The following is a 25,192-nucleotide window of genomic DNA, read 5'->3' as shown; positions in this document are numbered from 1 at the left end:
ACTGCAGGATTTTAAGCTGCTGCTATACAGGCCTCAATGATGAGCCTAACACCATGTTTTTCAGTCATATGTGGCTAGTTTGAATGTATGTTGCAAATCAGATATGTCATTCAATGTTCATAATACTGGGGCACTTACTACTACAACCAGCAGTGGCGTTACAACATGGTGAAATAAGATAAGACAGTTTAGTAGCCAGTTTTACCTCATCTTGTAGGCACAGAGCACATTCACTGTTTAGTCCATTGACAGCCTCACAGTGAATAGAGTCAAGATGCCAGCAAAATCATCAATGTAGGAAGTCGACAAAACCTGGGAGACAACGGAGCAAGGCAAAATTGCTGGAGTAGCCTGTATCATTCAGCACTGTGTAGTAGCTACCACATTAGGTAGCACTCCCTGAAAGGTTAATATTAACATTGAGCCCATTATGTAGTAGATTAGTGCAGAAGTTCGTTGTTCCTATGATGTAGAAATCTCTACATGTGGCAGTGGGCTTCACATCAGGTAGTAGCCCGCATAATACACTTCTTCATGCAGTAGTCCGAGGCAATTAGCCCACCACGTGATATTTCTGACATCGGTATTGACCCCATCCAACAGTTTCTCACTTATCAGGAAATAGTTCCTCAGTAATGTAGTAACCTTACAATATGATAACATCGCCATAAATATTAAATAGTAATTCCCAGTCAGGAGCACCCCTCCCCACATCTTACAGTAGTGTCCACTGTATAGTTTCTCCCTCCCTAAAAAAAATTGTAGAATTGTTCTCCCATTGTGTAGTTGGCCTAGCATCAAGCAGTAGACTTTGTGCTGCCCAGCTGTCGTCGTAAGTCTTACCTTAACTGCGCTCAAGTCTTCTCCTTCTGAGGCCTAATCTGTGGCTTTGAGAGAGCATGCTTCCCATCGCCAATATGAAGGAATAGGTCTCAAGCAGCTTCTCTTAGTTGTTGCGGGAGAAACTGCCTTCTTTATCTAGTGAACTCATGGAGGTGGTGGGAAGCACCCCTAAGATAAGAATTCCATTGACCTTCATAAGCTGCTCAGCGTAACATTATGAAGTATCCTTTGTCTCCTCTCTGGTATCAGAGGTTTTTTGGGGGGGATAAATTAATGGTCGATGGGTCGCCAGCCACCAAGGACCCAGATGACCAACGGAAAACAAGTAAATGTATTTTTGCTCCCCTTGCACTTGTAAGCAGTGCTGAATCATTCATAACCCCTTACCTAATGTGGCCTTCTTGAATCTAGTATGGGCAGTCTTTAGCTCTTTGTGACTCTTCTGTTTGTAGCATATGCGTTAATGTAATTAGATAAAAACAAATACATTTACTATTCCTTCAGTGATAAACACCTAATATGTGAAGGCATGTTGTTTACCACTAGCTGTGGCTAACGGCACTTAATACTTCCAGTCTCTGCGGGCCTTTTGTCAACTTAAATTTGTATATAAGGGCCCGATTTAGAGTTTGTCGGCGAGGGTACCGCCAAACTAAAGGTCCGCCTGCCTGATTTACAGACGGGCGAACCTTCAGTATGTAGACGGCAGAGCCTACTCTGTCTCCGCCACCTACATACCCTCCCCCCGATGGTCTGAGAGAGTAAGGGCTGATGGGTGTTTGGGTTGGTCCACCCGCCTGATTTAGAGTAGGCAGACACATGGTCTGTTTTTACTTTTACAACCTGCCACTCAAAACATGGCGGTATGTAAAAGTAAAAACTGTTTCATGACCCCCCACCCATGGGAGAAAACTCCCGTGGCGAGGGGGGTCATTGTTTTTTATTTTTACTTTCAAAAACAAAATCATGCTTTGGGATTTTGTTTTTGAGAATACATTTTAAAAAAATGTGTGTGCGGTGCAGCCTCTTCATGTTGCCAGTCTCTCACCGGACACTTTTAATGTATTTACCGGAGCTGTTGTGACGGTAGGTCTTGTAAATGTAAGAGATGTCCGCTTTGCCGGCGGACATCTCTAAATTTGGCAGGCAGAGTTCCCTCGCCATGGCAGTATTAAAGTACTTCACCATGCAACAGTACTAACATTATTCGTCAAAATCAGGCCTTAAGTGTTAAACATTTTGATGAGTATGCTGTAGGGAACTTTGTATTGGAGTAGGTGTTTGAATTGTCTTCTTTTGAAGTGACTCGCAATATTTTGTGCATATGCCTTTTTATTTCTCATATTTGTCTACAGCTTTGCTGATTAGGTTTCATGTAGTAAATAACTCAGGCTTTCTTATTGCATTAAGAATGCAGGCTGTAACAATGATCTTGTGATGGTGTCAATTGCAGACATTTGTTTGCTAATGATATTAATAAGTAAAAATGCTATCCTTTAGGGTATTATCAGTAAGTTAATTAATCATCGTATTCTCTGGTCTTCTCTAAAGTTATATTTTATAGTCCAGTCTGACTCTTTATGGACACTGTCTTTATTATAAATGTGTGTGTGTATGTATATACATACATCGTGAGCGATTTTTTAATACATTATTGTTTAATGGACCTTTATTATGTAAGTTAATTTGTCTTTGTAATTAAATAAATCCTTTGGGCTGGGTGCAAATAGACTTAACAATCCTTCAACTATAAATAACAATAAACCATTCTTCATTCAAATACACTAATACATTATATATATATGTTGCTTGAAGAACCAGCAATCCTATGGACCAATGGACTATGAAAGCCTTCAGCAAGAGCTGGCTTTGAAAGAAACCATATGGAAAAAAGTGTCACCTGAATCAAACGAGGATACCTCCACTACCACCGTAGTGTATAGGATGGGAAGTCTCGGAGACAGGAACTAAAGAAATGAGTGCTAATGTTTGAAATTTCTTCGGTGTGTCCTTGAGCATCTGGAGTTCGTTTTTTATATATATATATTTTCCAAGTTATTTATTTGAAATGCGTTTGTGTTGTCAATCATATGTCTGTTTGTGGGAAATATAGTTTCCTATTGCTGCATTATGACCTTTAACCAAAGAAACTAATTTATGTGAAACTCAGGATTGAATTTCTTGATATATGTGGAACACCTCCTTCCACAAATATTTTAAAGAACAACTTATATAATGCCAGCAGTATCCTTCAATCACCCTCCTGGATGTGAGGGTTTAAAACAGTATCCAAGGTTGGATTTGTTGATGTTGTTACTCTTTGATTTTATTCAGTGGATGTACATTCAAAATAATTTGAAGTTTAATTAAGGCAAATTGAAATCAGTAGTTCACCTTATCCGATGTGTCAGATGCTCCTATTTGTGCATATGTTTATCAGCAAGAGGAGGAAATCACAGTCTTATTTTAGGGTTAACGGAAATGTCAAGTGAGGAGAATTGGGTTTTGGTTATCAATGTTTTGTCACAAAATTGGAGGTAGGAGCAATTTTATTTTGTAACTTTTTTTAAATTAATTTCTAAATGAAAATGTATCTTATTTCCTATTGACAATGGAATCTGTTTGATTAGATGTAGAACAAATCTGCTTTTCACTTATGATACCAGAGAAATTATTCTGCATGCAGTTCTCACAAAACATTTGTGTCTGTGTGGACATTTTACAGCCTAGAGTGATGTATGAGCTCAGTGTCATTCATGTTATGCTTGATTTGAGTTTCGTAAAACTTCTTTTGGTTTTTGAGAATGTAAGTGACTGGAATGTGACATTTGTGTTTTGTGTGGAGTGGTTGACTGTTCAGTATTTGGCAGGTATGCTCCATTAGCTACAGTGTCTTAATGTAATTATACAACGAAGACCAATTGTTCTTGGAGGCAAGGGTGGAGGCTACATTGTTTTGCTTCATATTCTGGATTTCTCTGTAATCAATAGGGGTTGTATTGGATGAATGGGTGGTATTGCATTATGTTACAATAGAATAATGTTTCTCTAGGACTCATTTATGTATTTGTAAGAATATTTCAATAGTACAGTTGGCCTAATCCGAATCTAGAATACTTGAAATCACCACTAATTCATCTGTGATTTAAGTATTTAAATATATATTTAGGATAACAAAAAATCATCAAGACAGTTTAAACAAAGTAGGTACTCCAAGTGATGGCACAGTGTAAGTGAAAAAAGGTGTGCCAAAATCGTATAACACTTAAAGTGTGCGCAATATTTACAGTATGTACACAAAGGATTACACCCAGATTAGACAAAGAATCCTTTCAAAATCCAACGCTATCAACATTCATATTTGGATGGTCCAACAATGAGTGATATGGGTGAAACCCACACAAGTCAAAGTTGGACCAATTACAAGGAATCATATGGAGTCTTTATTCAGGACATGAGGGGTCTTGGTAGCAGCCTGCAAGAAACAAAATAAGTATTGACAAACATCAAGGTACTGTGAGCCGAGTTAGAGTGCATGTTACCCTGAAATTAAACAATTTCACCTGACCAAACAACTTCTGGTCTGTAGCTAGAAACATCCATAAATTGTTGTTAATACAATCGGGGAAAGACTAAATCAACATACCAATCAGTGAAGGAACCCCATTGTAGGAAACAGGAAAAATGTAATGGCAAAATGGCATATTGGTCATACACTCTATGTGATATAGCAAACAGCTATAAGCGATGAATGGGAGAGATATTGCCCCTCAGTTACTACATGCAATTGACGTCCAACCCAAAACATAGTCATGTCCAACTTTCTGTATATGCCTAATAACAAGCAATTAATGGCAATGAATCCAAAAACAAAATGAGAAAGGGTGACAATAGGCCCTCAACCGACACCTGCCTTAAATGCACACTACAGTACTATCACAAATGTGTTGGGTAGTAACTACAGTATCAATGTGTAGTATGCAAACACACCGGGCTAGGCATTATCACACGAGCTTACGAGAACACCATTGCAGTGCGAAGTAACCACCCTTGTGAGCTTAACGTCATCAAATACCAAAGGCGAATCATGGTCTGACTACAGTCCTCTGCATGTGAGGCTCACTGTTAATGGACCAAAATATCAAGAGAATAGAGTCGGCCCATCAAAAAAAGCAACAAAGCTTTGGTGACATAAATCTTTAAATATCAGTCTGGCAGCTTTTAGCTTTAACATGTCCAAAGTTGTCTCTAACACCGCGCGGCCCAGAGAAACCTTCACAGCATCCCGAGATAAGGGGAGAGAGAGGACCACATAAACTACATATGCATGAAGAAACGTAAACACAACTAGACTGTCCGCCTAAACCAGAAATGGGAAGCCCTATATGCGAATGCTCCAAAAGAACAGTCAACGGCCTGGCGCACAAGTGAACAGTTCTGTTTATAAAATGCATATGCATGCTTCAAATATGTAGATCAGTAAGCTAATCACTTGAACCAATACAAATGTGCACAAAAAACGCAAAAACTGACCACTATGGTAATTCTATCCAGCTTAAATGAGTCCTATGGGAACATTGTTCTTTGATCGTATTACCCGAGTTCATTGGAATATTGGGTTTTTCATGCACTAGATGAGTGATGTTTGAATAGATCACATGAAATAGATCTGTTTTCTAAAATAATATTCAGATCCTTTGGACTATAATTTCCCAGTAAATGCAATCTGATACATACGTAATTGAAAATAAATCGGAGACATGCTTATCCTCATCATGATAATTAAGCTGAGCAAGAGATGAATCCCCGTTTTTTTTCCCGTTAGATTAGATTGCTTCTCTATGTTCACCATTTCAGTGGTTAGGATTACCCTGAAAGCACATCTTTTGACAATAACCTTGGTCTGAATCTTACTTTGAGTCATACTTCGAGGATTTCCAGTCCGTGACATGAGATAGCAGTTCACAACTCAGCAAAGTCTTCTTATTCTGATACCTATGTTGCTACATGCTAAATTGAACTCTACCACTCATTCTGGAAGAAAGAGTGTTCACTGCCCCCCAGTTACATCACCTACCCCAAACCAAGCCAGTTTTTTCTGGTGGCCATTTTGGGGATCAAGTAATGCTTTATCACTTACATCTTTACTCTGTGTTATTACTAGGAAATGTTGGGCCTTCTCTCCCTTAGAGAAAGCCTACACAATGGAAGGGTGACTGCCATGGGTTTCTTCAAATGTTTATATGTGCCTTCAATCCATATGGGTGCAGCTGCCCCTCACCTGGAATCCCAGTGGCCTAACCACGGGGTAAGAGATGCATAGGACACCGGCGCTGGCCACTGACCCTCTTCTTGCATTGAAGGCCTGTATACCTCATCAGTGTCCATTTTCTTCATGATTCAGCAACATTTAAGAGGATTACCTTTGATCATCAGGAACTACATTTAAATTCAAAATCCCCAACAATGATGTCTGGCATCTTTCCAATCAGAGAAATGGTGCCTAGGAAGCTAGTAGGAGACTGAAGGTTGTCTGATCCTGAAGAAAGCCCATGAATTCCTCTGCCACCATTTTAAGGACCGAAACATGTTGACCTGAAGAGAAGTGTGAGCAAGGTGTCTTAACTAGAACCAGCATTCTTCCACTCCCTAACATGTTTTTAATTTTATATGGTAGAGGTCAGGTTTGAGAAAATAGACCTGTTTTGAAATACCTGCCATAGTACAATTGTCACATTATTACGGTTCAAGTGCCCATGCACATCATTTAAAAAGCTCTTATACACAGAAAACCCAAAGGTCTCAAATAGCTCTGAATGAACATGTCTTGTACTATTAAGGTGCTGGAGAAGGAGTCCTCCTATATGGGTGTAAGGTGTAGGGGAGGGGCTTTTGTCCTTTATTTTTACTTTTTTTTAAACGAATAATAAAAATATCTGCTAAACAAGAGTGGAACTATTTTGTCAACTCTTGAGTAAGATATGCTCATATCCAAAACATAAGGAGTTAGCACTTTGCTTCTTTTGAAACCTAGTTTACCAGTCTCTTCAAATCAGCATTCTGTAATCCTCCAATGACACAGGCCACTTTTTTAAAAAGTTCAGGAGCAAGCCCTATCAATTTACTTGCGCATCTTTGGCTCTTTACAGTATTTCCCCAAACACAAAAGAGAATATCTGAGGTGGAAACTTTGTCCTGTACTATCTTGAGGTGGAATTCTGCCATGTGCCTTATAAGGATGAGCGCTAAACAAAAGTTAACGGTGAGAAGGTGAGGTATTTTGCTTAACTAAAGATGAAGGGCCTAGGGATCCCGAAAACGTTACTTTTCAGGTTTCCACTTAATGGTGCTTGCGTCATTCATCACAAACTATTTTATACAATAAACATATTTGGGATGGCTTGCTGTAGAAGTGTTCCACAGTTGTTTAAGTGAGAGAGAGATTAGTTTTTTATCTGTCCTCTCAATCCATTGCCACTCGCTCTGGTAGACAAAGAAAATGCATTTGTAGAGAAAGCACTTTCATTCATAAATTTCATATGATAGCTACATGAGCCTTCTCAGTGCGTGATACCACGGAACGTATCATTTATTTCTAGCAGAGCTTTCATCCTGGAATTAATGAGTAATCCCTTAGCAGCAATTGACAGCAAAATAAACCGATGCAGACAGTCGGACACTGTAAAGCAATTGAAAGGAACGTATTTAGTGTTTCTCCGGTGACAGCAAGAACAGGGATATAATAAGCTTGACAAGCAAGTGTATGCTTTGTGCATCGAAAGATTTCACATGAAGGTGTAGCACTGTCTTGTAATTTTCCATCTTTAATTTCAAGAATACAAAAACAAGTACATTTTAGACAGCTTGCTCAGTGCGTGCTGCCCGCCATGCTCTGGGTTTTCATTTTGCAGTCTTAATTTGCTTTCATTAACCAATGCAGTTAACGAAGATCCTAAAGGAAGGTCCAGGTTTTGATCCACAGTGTCCAACCTAGATGGACGTGCTTACAAACCTCTCCGGAACAGATTTCGACTTAACTGGTGCTAAATTCCCTTGTGGAATTCTACTTTGACCGATCAGAAAAGGCTGAGGCATCCATTTTTTCCAGGTGTCACAACACCGGACTTAATTTTACCCTCGGAAAACTTCACCCGGTAACATCGCTTGAGGCTTTGGTTTCAACAGCAGCCAGGCCTCAAACCCCGTCCCGCCCGACCTCCTTCTACATCTAGGTGGGGGCATGTGCCAGGCCACTTGTGCCCCTCCCCTCTTCCACCGTCTCAAGCCCCCTCCCTCCAGAGAAGCCCATGCTCTCGTTAACCACCTGCTCGGAACAGCTGGTCAATGGGACCGTTAAACCCTCGGATGAAGGGATACTGTGCGGAACTCCACACAGTAATTCCCTATTCCGAGGGGTCTGACTCGTGAAATTCCATGGAGAGATACCAGCCTGCGATGCCAGCTGGTATCCGGAAATCTGGACAGCAGGAATTTGCGAATGGAATTCTGACTTAGTTGTAATCGTGGTCATTTTGTTATATCTTAGTCTTAAAGAAGAAATGCCGGCACTGAATTGCAGTTATATATATATATATATATATATATATATATATATATATATATATATATATATATATATTACCTACTGGCGGTCGCCAGTAGGTAGTTATAGTTAGGACCACGTTTCCATAGGAAATCCGCAACATTCTATTTTGAATAACTTTTGCGCCGGTCGACGAATCCTCGCGAATTTTTCAAAATAGGTGGGGCGCTACGCTCCGCTCCTACCCTGAAAGTCTCGGGGGGTTTCGTCAAGCGGGGGCTGAGATAAAAGGGGGGTCCCAAAACGCGTTTTTCCCATGCATTTTTCCATAGGACCTTTAGACAGGGCTACAGCCCGAACGGCTGAACAGAATTACTAGAAATTTGGCAGAGAGGTAGTCCTCAGGTCAAGGAAGTGCCTTTTGTAGGTTTGGTGTAAATCTGTTCAGTAGATTCTGAGAAAATAGCCTTTAAATCAATATATATATCTGAGCCAGCTTACGGTGCGCTTACGGTACGCTTACCGTACGCGTACGGTGGCGTGCGCGAGCGCGATTCTGATTGGCTCTTAGATCTTAGTAAACATTCGAATCGGCCGAAACCAGGAAGCGGCGGCCGCCATTTTCTCTCTCGCACTGAGAGTGATGATTAAAATACAAAGCTTAAAAACATGTAAAGGGGCTGTTTGGACAGCTCCAAAACACCTAGCCATGTTGAGGGAGTCCCCAAAGATCCCCAAAGGCCAAAAACGGAATTTTTATTTTTTCGCTAATTTCGCCGATTACGCTTACCGTACGCGTACGGTAAAAAAATATTAAAAAAAAAAAATTATCCACACTCTCCCCACCCCGTGTGCAAATGGTGCCTGAAGGGCACCATTTGTGCATGGCTTACAACATATAAGAAAAATTAAAATATTACCCTTCAAAACGAAGTGCATCATATGTCCTCCATGTGCGCACGGTGCGCGAAGCGCATCGTGCGTACATTGCCCATCTAGCGTAACGTGGGCACGCGGTGCGCGTAGCGCACCGCGTGCCCACCGTGCGTGCACGGCACTAACTGCGTAAAGTGGGCGCGCGGTGTGCGAAGCGCACCGCGTGCTCACTGTGCGCGCACGGAACGAACTGCGTTAAGTGGGCGCGCACGCCACGAATGGCGTAAAGTAACTTAGCATTTAAAAAACCGTACAAATTCACTGAAAAAACCATAGGTTTCACACACGTTATAGTTAGGAATTAGCATTTAAAAAACCTTGCAAATTCACTGAAAAAACCATAGGTTTCACACATGTTATAGTTAGCGGAAATTTTACTGATAAAAAACCAATGAAATTCCCCCGTTATAGTTAGTGCAGGCAACTATAACTCACGCGACCGCAATCTTCTGCTGATGACATATGTGTCTTTATGAAAAAAAAATATTTGTAATATATGTATAGCTAAAAATGTATGGAAGAAGACATGGGCAAATAAGTGTCTAAATACAGTATTAGCATCAGCAGAGGATTGCGGTCGCGTGAGTTATAGTTGCCTGCACTAACTATAACGGGGGAATTTCATTGGTTTTTTATCAGTAAAATTTCCGCTAACTATAACATGTGTGAAACCTATGGTTTTTTCAGTGAATATATATATAGATAGATAGATAGATAGATAGATAGATAGATATAATTAAAGCAATGTGGCAAAGGACAGAATGGCGATAGAGAAAGCCCCTGCAGTGTTACTCACCCATGATCATACCAAAGAGGAGTTAATTGACTCAGGCACGAAGATATTATAGCTCCTAATAAAAACATTTCTCTAAAAAAAAGGCCATGGATTGATTAGTCACTGACAACACTTTTCCTGTACCTCAGATTTGATGTCAGAATAGCATTTACATAATATGAGGACTCAACTTGCATCCACATATCCATTCTTCCTTTTTTCAGTTTTTCTTCTCCCTGTTACCATAGGAGTACATGCATGAGTGCTGCCTGACCATATCTGAACTGTTTGGTGCTGCATGTGTGAATGCATGCTTGTTGTCTGTTTTTGTTAGCCTTTTTTATGCTGATTTGTAGATACGAGTGCTCACTTTCAGTAGCTTACTCTGTTATCTCTCGAACAGTCTGCCATTCATAACTCTACATAATATAAACAATTGTAGTGCTAAAACTGCCCTTCTATTAAAGCTACCATATTATTCTGGAGTACACATTTAGAAAGAGTAAAACAAAATGTGTCAGAAAAATGAATTCATTCTTTTGTTTGATTGAATCAATATTTTAATAATCTAATTTATAGATCTTTAGAACCTTCCTGTTGCCCGAGGGGCTGAATTTTTAGAAAAAGTGATTAATAGAATATTTACAACATGTGTACATTCAATCCTAACATATCACAAACACATCTCATGCAATCACATCCATTCCTACTATCATACAAACTTAATTCACATTGAAACACAATTTTACAATCAAAGGACCACAGAGTTAGTTATAAGAGCGCCAAGTTTGACTGCAAACAATTCATAAATTTCAGTATTTTAGCCTCTTGTGGTCACAGTATAAGGTCTACGCGTTTCGAGACCCATAGATCATCGGGTCTCTCTTCAGGACCTTGTGTCAGATGGAGACGGACGGGATTAGTTGTTATGTGGGGTTGCTCAACCAACGTGAGAATGCTTGTTTGTTTAACAGGAAGGGAGCAGGTTGGGCTGGACCTGGTTGAAACACTTAAGTCGACGAAAATCGGGAGAACAACACGGAAACGAACGGACACCTTGCAAAACCCTCTGACTTCGACAGAGTTGACCATCACCATTTCTGATGAAAAGCGGCGTCCTCACACCGAACGCCCAGACTCAATCGCAACTACAAGAGACTTCTACTTAAGTGTTTCAACCAGGTCCAGCCCAACCTGCTCCCTTCCTGTTAAACAAACAAGCATTCTCACGTTGGTTGAGCAACCCCACATAACAACTAATCCCGTCCGTCTCCATCTGACACAAGGTCCTGAAGAGAGACCCGATGATCTATGGGTCTCGAAACGCGTAGACCTTATACTGTGACCACAAGAGGCTAAAATACTGAAATTTATGAATTGTTTGCAGTCAAACTTGGCGCTCTTATAACTAACTCTGTGGTCCTTTGATTGTAAAATTGTGTTTCAATGTGAATTAAGTTTGTATGATAGTAGGAATGGATGTGATTGCATGAGATGTGTTTGTGATATGTTAGGATTGAATGTACACATGTTGTAAATATTCTATTAATCACTTTTTCTAAAAATTCAGCCCCTCGGGCAACAGGAAGGTTCTAAAGATCTATAAATTAGATTATTAAAATATTGATTCAATCAAACAAAAGAATGAATTCATTTTTCTGACACATTTTGTTTTACTCTTTCTAAATGTGTACTCCAGAATAATATGGTAGCTTTAATAGAAGGGCAGTTTTAGCACTACAATTGTTTATATATTACAGGCTCAGCTTAACTGCTCCCAGCCCTCCTCCATTAGTGTTCATCATTCATAACTCTACATCACGCCTAGATTCCCAACACTGATTATCCCTCAATTTCGATTTATATCTCTTACCTTCTGCTGCTGCCAACCTGTTACTTTCACGCTGTCTTATTGTCAGGAGCCTAAGACTGGCTACCAGCCCAATTCCTTAATGAGGAAAATGCTTCCATTCCCAAGGCACCTTCCTTTTTGTTCTCTTGTTTTTTTCTTTCTACTTTCTTGTCACATCTAGCACTTTGATATGTCTTTAGAGCAGCACAAAGCACAACCCATGCAATAACATAACACGGCTCTCTATTTATGTGGGTTGTCTGTGTATTACTGCTTTTACGTCATTGTCCATTGGTGTCTATTTGTCTTCTCGTCTGTGTGCGTGTCTGTAGATACATTTACCAGACCACTGAAACATTAGTTTTAAGATTCAGAGACTTGATGAAACTAAAAAAGTTATTTTAAAGGTTATTTTAAAAAGTTATTTACTTAAGTTGTTTAAAAAAGTTATTTAAAAAACATTTTCAATATAGATCTCACAACGGGTAACTTGAATATAAAATGGTAATTTTTTTACCTGTTCACTTTTTCAGCACCTTAATAGTAGAAAAAGTCCCTGTTCTATTGGTGTGATCTGTGCGGCTTGAAATATCGAGTCCAATGGACTACTTGTCCCGGGTGCAGCACAGCCCTTTGCTTTCACAACGCTTTCCAGGTGTTAACATCGAGAAAGCTTGTGCATCACACCCACATAACCTTAATGGAATGGGTTCATATTTCTGTCAGTCTTGTCTTGTGGTGAAGATCCTAAGGGGATTGCTGAATGCAGTCTCACGCCCATCTGATGGCGGCAGTCTGTCGAGCAAAAGTGGCAGCAGCCTGTCGTGGCCCACTATCACGTTGAAAATATGTACCATTTGCAAAGGCAGTAACTGGTGTGAGGGTTTCAACTTCTAGCTTCCTGTGTCTTGTGCTTTGCAAGGAGAGGTCATGTTCTTGTATTGTTCTAAGGGAGTAGGGAAGCTCAGTGGATTTACTTATAATGCACGTGGCCACTTTTCATTTTCAGTGGTAGACTAGAGTGTGTGCACGTGTTTTTTCCACACGTTTTTCTCGGTGTGATCTCAAGATATATGGGCCGTTCTAACATTAAGCCTGACCTCTCCCTATGTTTGTCATCTATATGTATGTGTAGATCTTAAACATGTTTTTTTTTTTTTTTGCTAGTTATTAGTGATGTTGCAGCGTTACACACCTTTTTCTTGACGTGGTCTGGAGAGAAAAATACCATTGTAATGTTAACTCTAACCTCACTATACCCTCTGTCCTGTCAAAATATGAGCAGGGATGTTCACACCAAAGGCTTCCTCTCCAGCCCCACCTGAGCAGCGCAGTCAGCATTGATTCCTTCCTGCCAGTGTGTGCCACTGAACTTCTCTCTGATATCGGGCCATGTGCTCACAGACATATTGCCGCCGTCGGTTGACTATTTGAGTCCCTACGATTTCTAATATCCTAGCGTGTCGCCAAGGTGGCACAAAGTTCAAGAATGCTTCTTTGTAATTGTGTCTGCACAGTTCTCTCTCAGGGGTTAGAATTGCTAAAATGTATCCCACTCATCAATATTTGCAAACGTCTTAAAGTATAATTACCCATTTAGTGCTTAATTCTACCCGACAGCCTGCAATTTTAAAACTTTAACCTGCACTTCATGAAAACTGCTGAGGCGAAGTTCAAAAAATCAACATCTCTCTCTCTTGACCAGAATCATACTTTGATATGCAAAATATTTTCCAGCCTCTTTAATAGTCTGAGGGAACCTACAAGTAAACCAGGTTTAGTCAAGCAAGTAACATGTTCTCTTAAACTTGCAAAATATGTTTGTTTCTATTTGTGTTTCTATCACTTTGGCCCTTCCAATTGATATACTTGTTTCTGATTAAGCACCATCTTTTTTATTTGTAACCTCTGCTGAAATTGAGAGCAGTTTTGCTATAGTGTGTGTATGGTAATCAGATATTTTAAACAATGATATAATTATTACCATACACGTACCCAAATAAGCCATCTTTGGCATAAGGGTATTTGATTTTTTTCATTCTTCACGTTTTGGCTGAAAAGTGTAAAGTACTTTTAAGCGGCATGGCTATTATTTGTACAGCCTGTGCAGTGGCACTGCAACTCACAGACATATGGCAATATAACAAGAGGGCAGGATGCCAAGTTTCCTTGCTTGCATTAAGGCCCATGGCAACCTTGCTGTGACACTGGGCATTGTTTTGTAGAATAAAAGTGGGGTTACAAAAACTGGATATGACAAGAACACCATTACTTGGTTCATTAAATATCTGGCAACAAGATTAGATTAGTCTTGTGGCCATTGCAGCCATTGCACTTTTTAAACGAAGCCTATTTTAGGCGTGAAAAAATCAGTTTAATAAAATCTACTATTTGGTTTTTGTGGGCGGGGCAAGTATTACCAAAGTGTAGTGTGGGTCTTTTTTTGTTAGTCTGTATGATTTCATAAATGATAAATGTACTTTAGGGATGGATTAGCACTCAAGAAATGGCACACAAATACATGTATTAAATGGGTGCTATCAGCTTTACATCTGTATTGATTTAACATTATTTAAATGATTAAAAGTATGTTTTTCTGCACTTATACTTGAAGATATATTTAAAAGTATTTTAATAGTGTATTCTTGACATTAGGAAGCAACCAGTGAGGCCGCTTTCCAGTGTTTCTGTATGGCAGATATTTCTTTTCTCACTAGTGTTTGAATGTGTTTGCTCTCTTCCTGATGTGTTTCACTTGAGGACTAGGAGGTTGTTCAAGAATCTAATTAATGTTTTTATGGTTACATGTAAAAACAAAAGTTTAATATTAAGCACAAGGTGATGATATAGATTCAGTCTGTACTATGCCGTTACGGATTCTTGATATTCAAGCATTTTTAATCTGAGTCTTTGCTTCTTTTGTTAGCATTTCATTTCATATGTAACTTGTTTTTGACATTATTTTCCTTTGTGTTATAAATGTTTCCTTATTTCTTGTTTCTTAATGTTGATCCTGCTCCATTTATCCTGTATTTTTAGATCCTCTGTTCATCAGCATGCGTTTTGTATTGTGCAATAAAATTTATTTTAAGCTCACGTTGTTTTTATAATTTGTTTCAGATTTGCTTGCTAAAACATTCATGATCCTTCATAATGCTTAAAGTATTATATATATATATATATATTATGTAATATATATATATAACCTAATATATAAACACATATATATATAAGAAATATGCCTGAGTTGCTAGATATCGATCCAGTAATAAACAGGTATGGACCACCAATGTCTTTAAGATTTCAAGAAGTATCAAAGAACAGAAAGGTTACTGCTTCATTGTCAGTATATTTGCATCACCAAAGTTAGTGCAGACAAGTGTCCGCCCCGGACGCGTTTCGATCGCATGAGCGATCTTGATCACCTGACGCGCCGGTGACGGGTTTCCATTTTTAAATAAAATACAACCAGTGAATTCACGAGAACAATTAGACCAACATACATTTAAAAAAGACTGGTGCACATGTTGAGAAAACATACTTACTCAATTGCTTTTCTCATTTACGAAAGTAAAACATATTTTGGCTGCCTTGTAAATTTAAACATCCTTTTTTGGATGAATCATGGTAATATGTTCTTTGTAAAATATATTATTTTGAGGACAACACATCGTTTGTAAAGAAAAGAACAAATTCATTTCTTTGGTGTGCCCTTCCTAATGAAGCATTTCATTTCATATGTAACTTGTTTTTGACATTATTTTCCTTTTGTGTTATACATGTTTCCATATTTCTTGTTTCTTAATGTTGATCCTGCTCCATTTATCCTGTATTTTTAGATCCTCTGTTCATCAGCATGCGTTTTGTATTGTGCAATAAAATTTATTTTAAGCTCACATTGTTGTTTTTAGATCTCGCATAGGCAGCGCATGCGCTGCCTCTACGAGGCATGAAGTAATCACTATGTTAGTTGAAACTCCGCCCATTGCTGGGTCATTTCTCGCCGCTTGCTATTGGTTAACTTTTGCATCTTTTTTGTTAGCGGGCTTAGTATCGGCTCTTGATCTGATACGTAACTTCCGTTAGTACCGGAAGCAGCACCGCCTAACTACAGTCTTCTTACGCTTACACAGCATAATTGTTATTTTTAAAATAGTGCGCATGCTTATTTGCATACAATAATGAGCACTGCGCGCGCTGTTAATCATACATATTCAAGCTAATCCTGCTTGTTTAATTAAGCAACCGCTTCGGGGGCTCATTCGTCTGCATGGCGTAAAGCCGATAAATATGCGCTTTTCTATCAGCTCCTGTTGTGTTCTACTGGTTCTTCTAAATGCGAGTATGTTACTGTTGTACCTCTAGCGCACCATGCGTGGGCGCTAGCAACGCTCAACAGAGCCATTCAGTGCCTTGCATGCAAGTGATTTTCTAGTTTCTCCATTCCTCTCTATTGTTTCTTTGCTTGCTCTCTCCAGCTGCCAGCTAAACCAATGGCAATCCACCAAAAGCTAAGCTCCTGGCCCAATCTCATAAGCGCTTGTAATAGACCGGAACAGTGCTGAGAGTAGAGGCAAGGCGCATGCACGACGTCCAGTGGGTATGTACCGTTTATGTGACGCAGGTGTTGTCGCTAGGTCGTTTCCTGTGTTGGGAACTAACTATCACCGTCATGCTGCAGACCCTCCCTGCGCCAGGCTACTTGGACCAAGCTGCGCAGATCCCCGGGATATCTGTACCACAATGTCGGGACAATCCATCGAGGATCTGATCACAACGGCCCAACACAGCGTCACTGGCCACGCCATTTCAATGCAAAAAATAACAACTTTACCGTGGGTACTGAAGGCACAGCCTTTACCCCTAGATCTGCTTTTCCTCTACTGTTCTCATTCCTACTTTTCTCATGCCTCCATGCTTTTACCCCCTTATTGACCCTTCCTGTTGTCCCCGTAGCAGCCTTTCCTCTGTTGCCCTCATACCTGCCTCTCCTTTGTTTCCCAATGTCTCCCTTCTGTCATGCTCCCATATCTGCTTCTCTATTGATGTGCCAACATACCTCGCTTTTGTTTCCTCCCTCTGTAGCCCCATATATGCCCCTGCTGTTGCCATCATATCTGTGTCTGCTCTTTTCTGAAGCGGCGCTGCCTTTCTTTTGTTTTGCACTTCGCAATGTTTTCCTTGAAGCTGTTTTTTGCTCCCCCCTCCCGCTTTGCATTATGAGCACACAATCACAGCCTTTTCCTTAAACAGGTGGTAACGGTTCCTCATTCCTCCTCCTGCAGCTATTTGCTGCTCTAACCGTCCTCCTTCCTCTCTTGCTCCCGGGGTCTCATCAAGGACGCCACACTTCATGTTTCCAATGGCATTTCTATTTTAAAACAGCAGTGTGTGTAGGCATTTTTCCTTTTTCAAAAGTAGCGTGTGTGAATAAACTTTCTCTAAGCTAGCGCAGTCTTTCTTTTGTTTTGCAAGGCACGGCGTGTTCCTTGAAGCGGTTTTTGCTCCCCCCCCACCCCACTTTGGATTAGGAGCCCTCCCCTACCCTCTGAGCACAAACAAAGTCTTTCCCTTAATCAAGCAGCAACGCTTCCTCATCCCAAAGCATTCGCTGCTCTGCCGAACCTCCTCCTTCGCTCGCTCGGGTCTTCCGCGCTTCAACATGGCTGTGAATGGGCTCTTCCTTAGCTCTTTTAGCCTTTCAGAGTGACTGGACTGTTTGAAAATCCTTTTATTTCCCTTAAAGCTAGCCCACTTCTGCAACCAGCATGTCAGCCGTGAAGACAAGGTGCCCTGATTGCTTAAGGAGCTCAATTGGTTCCTTGTGAAGAGCTGTTTGTTTACATTTCACATGCTTTACCTAATCTTGCATTACCTACAAGTGTTTGCTTTTTCAAGAATTTTGTTACTTTTTTTTGTTTTTCTTACCGGCAACATATCACTCTTCTCCCCTCCCATATAAGCTAGTTCCAGGTTCTCCAACGCCACAACGTCATCCAAATGGCAATAACGCTATGCAAATATAATCACTCAAAGCAAATAAAAAGACAAAAGTAAATAACATTGTCATTTTTAACGGCAAGAGCTCCAACTTTTACAAATGCGAGACCTGTTGCTTTGCAAATGCTTGTTATAATTTGTTTCAGATTTGCTTACTAAAACATTCATGATCATTCATAATGCTTAAAGTATTTTTATATATATATATATATATATATATATATATATATATATATATATATATATATATATATATATATAGCAGCACAGTTCCGATAAACTGTAGGCTGTCTGGTCAGGACGGTCCGTTCCAGGGTAATCGGTAGCCCCAAATATAGAATGCCACACTTTCAATTCCAAAAGTATTCACGGACACCAAGGAGATTTGCAGTTTAGAGTTGGTTTATTGAACTGCAGACACAACGCGCTTGTTAACGCTTACCGCAAAGTTTTTTTCATTAAAGTTAAATACATTTCATTTTTCACAAAACAAACAGACTCATCAAAGACTCAGTCATAAATGAATGAGAAAGCGATTGGTAACATGGCGGCCATCTTAGCACTGTTCTAATTATAATGCAGTAAATGATAATCAGCAGCAAATAACTTTTAAACCATGAGTAAGGCAAAGTAAAGCAAGAGCCAAATTATGTATTTATCGCCTCGGCGAGTGTGTATATACACCGCATGCGAATATTGAAGCATTATTACATAATTTGGCTCTTGCCAAATTATAGTTGCAACCTAGTTTCCATAGGAAATCTCAAAATTCCATTTTGAATAACTTTGGCGCCGGTTGACGAATCCTCGCGAAATTTTCAAAACTAATGGGGCGCTCCGTTCAGCTCCTACCCTGAAAGTCTCGGGGTGATTCATCAAGCGGGGGCCGAGAAAAAGGGGGGGTCCCAAAACGCGTTTTCCCCATGCATTTTTCCATAGGACCTTTAGACACAGCTACAGCCAGAACGGCTGAACAGAATTACTTGAAATTTGGCAAAGAGGTAGTCCTCAGGTCAGGCATGTGCCTTTTGCATATATGGTGTAAATCCGTTCAGTAGTTCCTGAGAAAATCAAAAGTAAAATCATATACATAACTGGGCGGAGCCTAACCACACATCTCATTGTGAGATCTGATTGGCTGTCAGCACTTCATCCAAGAAGTGTTGGCAGCCATCTTGGGACCAATATACATGATAGCACCTCATTAAAAAGCATTGCAGTTAATAGAAGGTTTTAAGACTTTAGTTACATTATAAATCATTTGTTGATGGTACAGTCTTACTTATGACAAAGGTATGGCACACCTGCAGCCATCTTGATTGGAATAAAGTGGTAACATTTAAAACATTTAATTTGCAAAGGAACAACATGAGGGGGTTCATTTTGCCCTAGAAATTATGACTAGTGCTGCAGAAAGAAAACTTAGGGCACATTTTGACTTCTCAAATCCTCTTCTATTTCATTAAAAAGTTCTGACATGCAGACTGAAACATGCACTTTGAATACCAGCAGCAGACTTCCCTTGTGAGCAGTAGCTTTACTACAGTGATCTAATGAACTAGAACTAGAGTGCTACCATTCAGAATTTATGGCAAATGTGTCACATCTGAATGCCTTCTTGATGGAACCAAAGTAAACAAGCATTGAAAATGCAATAGGTCTCGCCCTCGTTTAAGTTAAAGCAATTCTGTTTGTAATTAGGTGGCTTTTTAGCTTTGCTTTTATTAGTGTTTTTCAAAATTTCATGTAAATAACATGCATATCTGTATATGTATGCATGCATTTATATTTGTATTTATATAGATATGCAGATTATATATATGTTTATATATGTATGTATATACATATATATACATATATATAAATGCATATATGTGCATATGTGTGCGTGTAGAGAGAGGTAGAGATGTAGAGAGTAGAGGATGAGTAATAGAGAGTAGAGAGAGAGTAGTAGAGAGAGTAGCAGAGAGAGTAGCAGAGAGTGAGTAGGAGAGAGTAGTAGTGAGTAGTAGAGAGTGAGTAGTAGAGAGTAGTAGCGAGTGAGAAGTAGAGAGTAGTAGAGAGTGAGTAGTAGAGAGTAGTAGAGAGTGAGTAGTAGAGGGAGTAGTAGAGTGAGTAGTAGAGAGTAGTAGAGAGTGAGTAGTGGAGACTGAGTAGCAGAGAGAGAGTAGTAGAGAATGAGTAGTAGAGAATGAGTAGTAGAGTGAGTAGAGAGTGGGTAGTAGAGAGAGAGTAGTAGAGAGAGAGAGTAGTAGAGAGTAGTACAGAGTGAGTAGTAGAGTGATTAGTAGAGAGTAGTTGAGAAGTAGAGAGAGAGTAGTAGAGAGTGAGTAGTAGGGAGTAGTAGAGTGAGTAGTAGAGTGAGTAGTAGAGTGAGTAGTAGAGTGAGTAGTAGAGAGCAAGTAGTAGAGAGTGTGTAGTAGAGAGTGTGTAGTAGAGAGAGAGTAGTAGAGAGTAGTAGAGGGTGAGTAGTAGAGAGTGAGTAGTAGAGAGAGTAGTAGAGAGTAGTAGAGTAGTAGAGAGTGAGTAGTAGAGAGTAGTAGAAAGTGAGTAGCAGAGAGAGTAGTAGAGAGTAGTAGAGAGTGAGTAGTAGAGAGAGAGAGTAGTAGAGAGTGAGAGGTAGAGAGTAGTAGAGAGTGAGTAGTAGAGAGTGAGTAGTAGAGAGTAGTAGAGTAGTAGAGAGTAGTAGAAAGTGAGTAGTAGCGAGTGAGTAGTAGAAAGTAATAGCGAGTGAGTAGTAGAGAGTGAGTAGTTTAATTTAAAAGGAACACAGTGAGGAGGTTCATTTTGCCATAGAAATTATGATTAGTGAGGAAAAAAGAAAAATTAGGGCACATTTTGAGTGACTTATCAAATCCTCTTCTATTTCATTAAAAAATTCTGACATGCAGACTGAAACATGCACTTTCAATACCAGCAGCAGACTTCCCTGGTGAGCAGTAGCTTTACTACAGTGATCTAATGAGCAACTAGAGTGCTACCATTCAGAATTTATGGAAAATGTGGGACACATCTGAATGCCTTCTTGATGGAATCAAAGTAAACAAGCATTGAAAATGCAATAGGTCTCGCCCTCGTTTAAGTTAAAGCAATTCTGTTTGTAATTAGGTGGCTTTTTAGCTTTGCTTGTATTAGAGTTTTTCAAACTTTCATGTACATACCATGCATATGTATGCATATATGTATATGTTTGCATGAATTTATATTTATATAGATATGCAGATTATATTTATATGTTTATATATTCACTGAAAAAACCATAGGTTTCACACACGTTATAGTTACGAATTAGCATTTAAAAAACCTTGCAAATTCACTTAAAAAACCATAGGTTTCACACATGTTATAGTTAGCTGGACATTTCACTCGTAAAAAACCAATGAAATTCCCCCGTTATAGTTAGTGCAGGCAACTATAACTCACGCGACCGCAATCCTCTGCTGATGACGTCAGATATTACATCACTGTATTTAGACACTTATTTACCCATGTCTTCTTCCATTAATCTTTAGCTATACATATATTACAAATATTTATTTTTCATAAAGTTAGCAGGGTTTCCAAGCCTATACCATAGAGGTTCAATACGACAATGTTGTCTGTGTATAGTAGTGAAGTCAATGGTTGTTGTCCGAACTTTGGAGGATGGGAGCTGTTAGAATCCAGTTGATAGCACAAATCTGCCAGATATAAGTTGAATAGTGTTGGGGCCAAAACGCAACCTTGTTTAATACCTCTATCTATCTACCCGGACTTTGGACGTTACTTTCTTGTTACAGCCAAGTGTGACCCTGACCCAGTTCTTAGAGTTTGGAAGCTGAGTTCCTTTTAGCATGTTTGGCGGGATATTCCAATCTACTAATTTTCTTCACAGGAGATGTTTGCCGGCCAAGTCAAATGCTTTGGATAGGTCTTCAAAGCAGATGCATAAGGATAGTTTGTTCCTTAAATATTTCTCCATTAACATGGCCAAGGCTGTCAGATTGTCAGTGGTGCTTGATGTTAGGTGGAAACCTGTTTGGTTTAGCGGAATAACATTTTATTTTGTAGCCCTGGATTCCAGGTCCTCCACAAATAATGTTGCGTCAATATTGAGCAGTGCAATCATGTGGTAGCTGTCGGGGTTCCTGTATGGGTACCTCTTATAGATGGGATGTAACCCAGTTTTCCTTAACCCCTCCCCCGCTCATGACGGAACCGTTCCGTCATGAGCCACGGTTGCGCTGTGCTCATGACGGAACGGTTCCGTCATGACAATCCTGTTGGCGGCCGCTCCGCCTGCGCGGCGCTGTTTCCCCGCCTGTGCGGGGGGGACAACGCAACTGGGCGGAGTCATGACGGAACCGTTCCGTCATGAGCACAGCTCAACTGTGGCTCATGACGGAGCGGCTCCGTCATGAGCACAGGCCCACCGCGCTGCCCCCCTGCCCCCCCCAGCGCTGCAGCGGAATGTCCCCAGCAGCGAAGGGGCTAAGGCAGGAGATTTATATTGTTATTATTATTGTTGTTATTATTTACTTACTGAAAGGGCACATCGATTTGCTTTTTGCACCCGGGAGCAAGGAGCGCTTCCCGGCATTTTTAAAGATATTATTCTGCTTTTAAGGGCTTTTTTAAACATTATTTTTATATTGCTTGCACTTTTGCACACTCTCCCTACCTTCTCGGAGTCTCCCCAGTCACCGCTGATTTCGCTTGCGTGCACTGGAGGCAGGCGGAGGCGGCTATCTTGGGTGGACAAGGGGTAGCAGGCTAGTCTCTCTGGAGGCCTGGCTACTTAGGGAGACGCTGGCGCGAGCGCGCCTTAGGCGCGCCGACGCCGCGCCTAAGGCAAGTCCGTCCGCGCTCAGGTCGCGCACAGCGCCCAAACCCCTGGTTGCTTGAAGTCAGGTGTGATTTTAACCTATACCTACACTAGAGAGGCTTTGCTGGAATTGAAAGGGTCGTATAAGACCACCGACTGCACATGCCTTGCTACTGACTCAGTGTGAGAAGCTGGCCTGGCATATGCTGTCTCCTAGTTATAGGGGACACCTTGCACCAGTCCAATTCGACTCTTATTGATGATAGGTTTAAGACAACCTTTAAAGAAAGCTATCCTAGTGGTAGCTGTGGAGAGCAGCCTTCAGGCTAAGTCTTGAAGGAGTGTTAAGCTTATTGTTTTACCATAGATAACCTCTTGAATGACCAAATGAAAGAGTAGCCCACACAGGTATATATATCAAATATATGTATTTATTCTAAACAGAATCCCACAAGTCTCTTTATGAGGCTGAGGCAAAGTTACAATTCAAACAAGCATTGATAGATACAATAAATAGCACTGGAATCATAGTGCCCCAGGGGGGGACCAAACGATATATTAAAAAAGTGGTATAAGAACCACGACAATTCTACAGACAATGCCTAGGGCATTTAGGATCGCTGGCCCCTTAAGAATCCACCCCAGGTTATGAGGAAGGGGACCCACGGGAGGTACGTGCAGTGGAAATAGCTGCTATCGGGATCTCGATTATAGCCTATGGAGAATGTTGCGGTTTGATTTAAACAGATTAAAGACACTTCTAGCAGGAGTTCAAAGTTAAAACTTTAGAGTTAAGCTTTTGAGGAGCCCACTACCACGAGAGTACCGAGGTACCACTGTTACCTGCCCCAGGGAAGCCGGGTGCATAGGTCGTTTTCGATGTCGGGTCGCAGGCTGATTTTCAATGGGAAAATGTACAAAACTGCTGCTAGCCAAAAGCGTTGATGATGCCGTGAAGATTGAAGTTGTAGATCTTGCAGAGAAGAACCTGAAAGCAGAGGGGACAGAGTCTGGGTCACGGCACAGTGACCAGGGAGCTCAAAGGAAAGAGCCCTTCAATGTCGGGTGCTTCAAGTGGAAAGAGGTGTAGCTTGGATCTGCAGCCACGGGCTCCGGGAGGCTTCAAGGAAGGCCAACTTCGGGAGGGCGACTGTCCCACGTCGGATGAGGGTCGCTGCGGTGTTAGTGTCCGGATTGGATCCACTAAACCTTGGCAACCACAACCCACGCAAGATGAACAAATCAGCTACTGGTGCAGACCCACGAGGTCTGTGAGAGGTCTCCTTTGGAGAGACTGTAGAGCAGGCCTGGAGCAACCAGGGGAACTCTTAAATGTCGAGATTGTCCTCCGCTCGGGCCTACAAGTCGAGAGACAAGGGACCGCGGAAGGCAGCAAAATGGAGTGCGTAAAAGGGAGCCCACGGGCCACCGGAGGGGGCTAGGGATCTGATCCTTGGCACAAATGCTGCTTGGTGGTTGGCTCAATAATGGGCCAAAGCACAACTTCCCCACTGGTCAGGGTCGTGTGCTATGCAAGAGGTGGCCGGTGCACTGGGGTATTGGGAATCTCGGCACCCACGCGGTCCACGGTGCTCAGACTTGCTGTGCACGCTCACTGGCCTTTGGGATGCTTAGGAAACCCACCTCGAGGTTGCTGGAAGTCGTCGAAGTCCGTAGGAGCAGCGAAGTTCCAACCAGGTCACTTGCAGTGTTTCAGGTGCCTGCCAAGCAGGGGGGTAACTCCTTTACCCCAAGGGAGATTTCTTCAGTCAGCTGGGCAGCAGCTCGTCGAAGGTCAAGTCTGTGAAGTCCAAGATTAATCTGAGGCTCTGGGGCCACGTTATTCACCTTTATCCCCAAGATTAGGGGAGTGTCCAGAGTAGTGTCTACCAATGAGAGGTGAGGCGGGAAAGGGTGGCTACACCCTCTCCCCTTTGTGTGTTTCCCGCCTGGGCGATGGGCAGGATGCCCCTGAACCGGTTCCAGGCGGTGTATGCAGAATGTAGGCTCTGTAGCTGCCTACGTGCAACTCTGAAAGGCAACATATGGTGCACCCACCCTGTTCCAATCCACATATCCTGTCTGGGGAGATGCTAGCACCTCCCTGCCACAGGAGCCCTATTGTCCAGCTGGCGAGGCTGGGATTTTCCCCAGCAACAGCCAGCCAGAGTCGTGTGGGTGGCGGGTAGTAGCCATTTTGTACTACGTGTGCACTTTTAAATTGGTGTCTAAATTCTGCTGCTTTTCCCATATCGCCCCTCTAGCAGGGGGGAATCGTACCCTCATGCCCATGGCTGGACTGGGGGTAGGATCCCTACATGTTTGACACCAAACACGATATAGTTCTGTGTAGCCATTCTCAAGTTATCACGCTATCGCGATAGACTTATAATGCGGTTAAGAGTATATGGTATGGCTACACTACAAACAACCCAGCAA

General features: G+C 41.2%; 1 protein-coding gene across 2 annotated transcripts in view; it reads left to right on the top strand.

Annotated features, from left to right (window-relative positions):
* Positions 1–25,192, top strand: part of GLS (glutaminase) — a 932,984-nt gene that overhangs the window by 668,805 nt on the left and 238,987 nt on the right. Inside the window, exon 15 of one of the 2 annotated variants that reach the window (XM_085648791.1) lies at positions 2,659–4,718. The exons of the other annotated variant lie outside the window; for it this stretch is intronic. Coding sequence (XP_085504917.1) covers positions 2,659–2,814 — 156 coding nt within the window. The 3' untranslated portion in view covers positions 2,815–4,718. Of the gene's footprint in view, positions 1–2,658; positions 4,719–25,192 lie in introns of those variants that run through there. 2 annotated transcript variants of the gene reach the window in all.

This window comes from Triturus cristatus, chromosome 3_2 (assembly GCF_964204655.1).
Source record: "Triturus cristatus chromosome 3_2, aTriCri1.1, whole genome shotgun sequence".
NCBI lineage: Eukaryota > Metazoa > Chordata > Amphibia > Caudata > Salamandridae > Triturus > Triturus cristatus.
The sequence above is the reverse complement of the archived record's forward strand: the minus strand, read 5'-3'. Positions and strand labels throughout refer to the sequence as shown.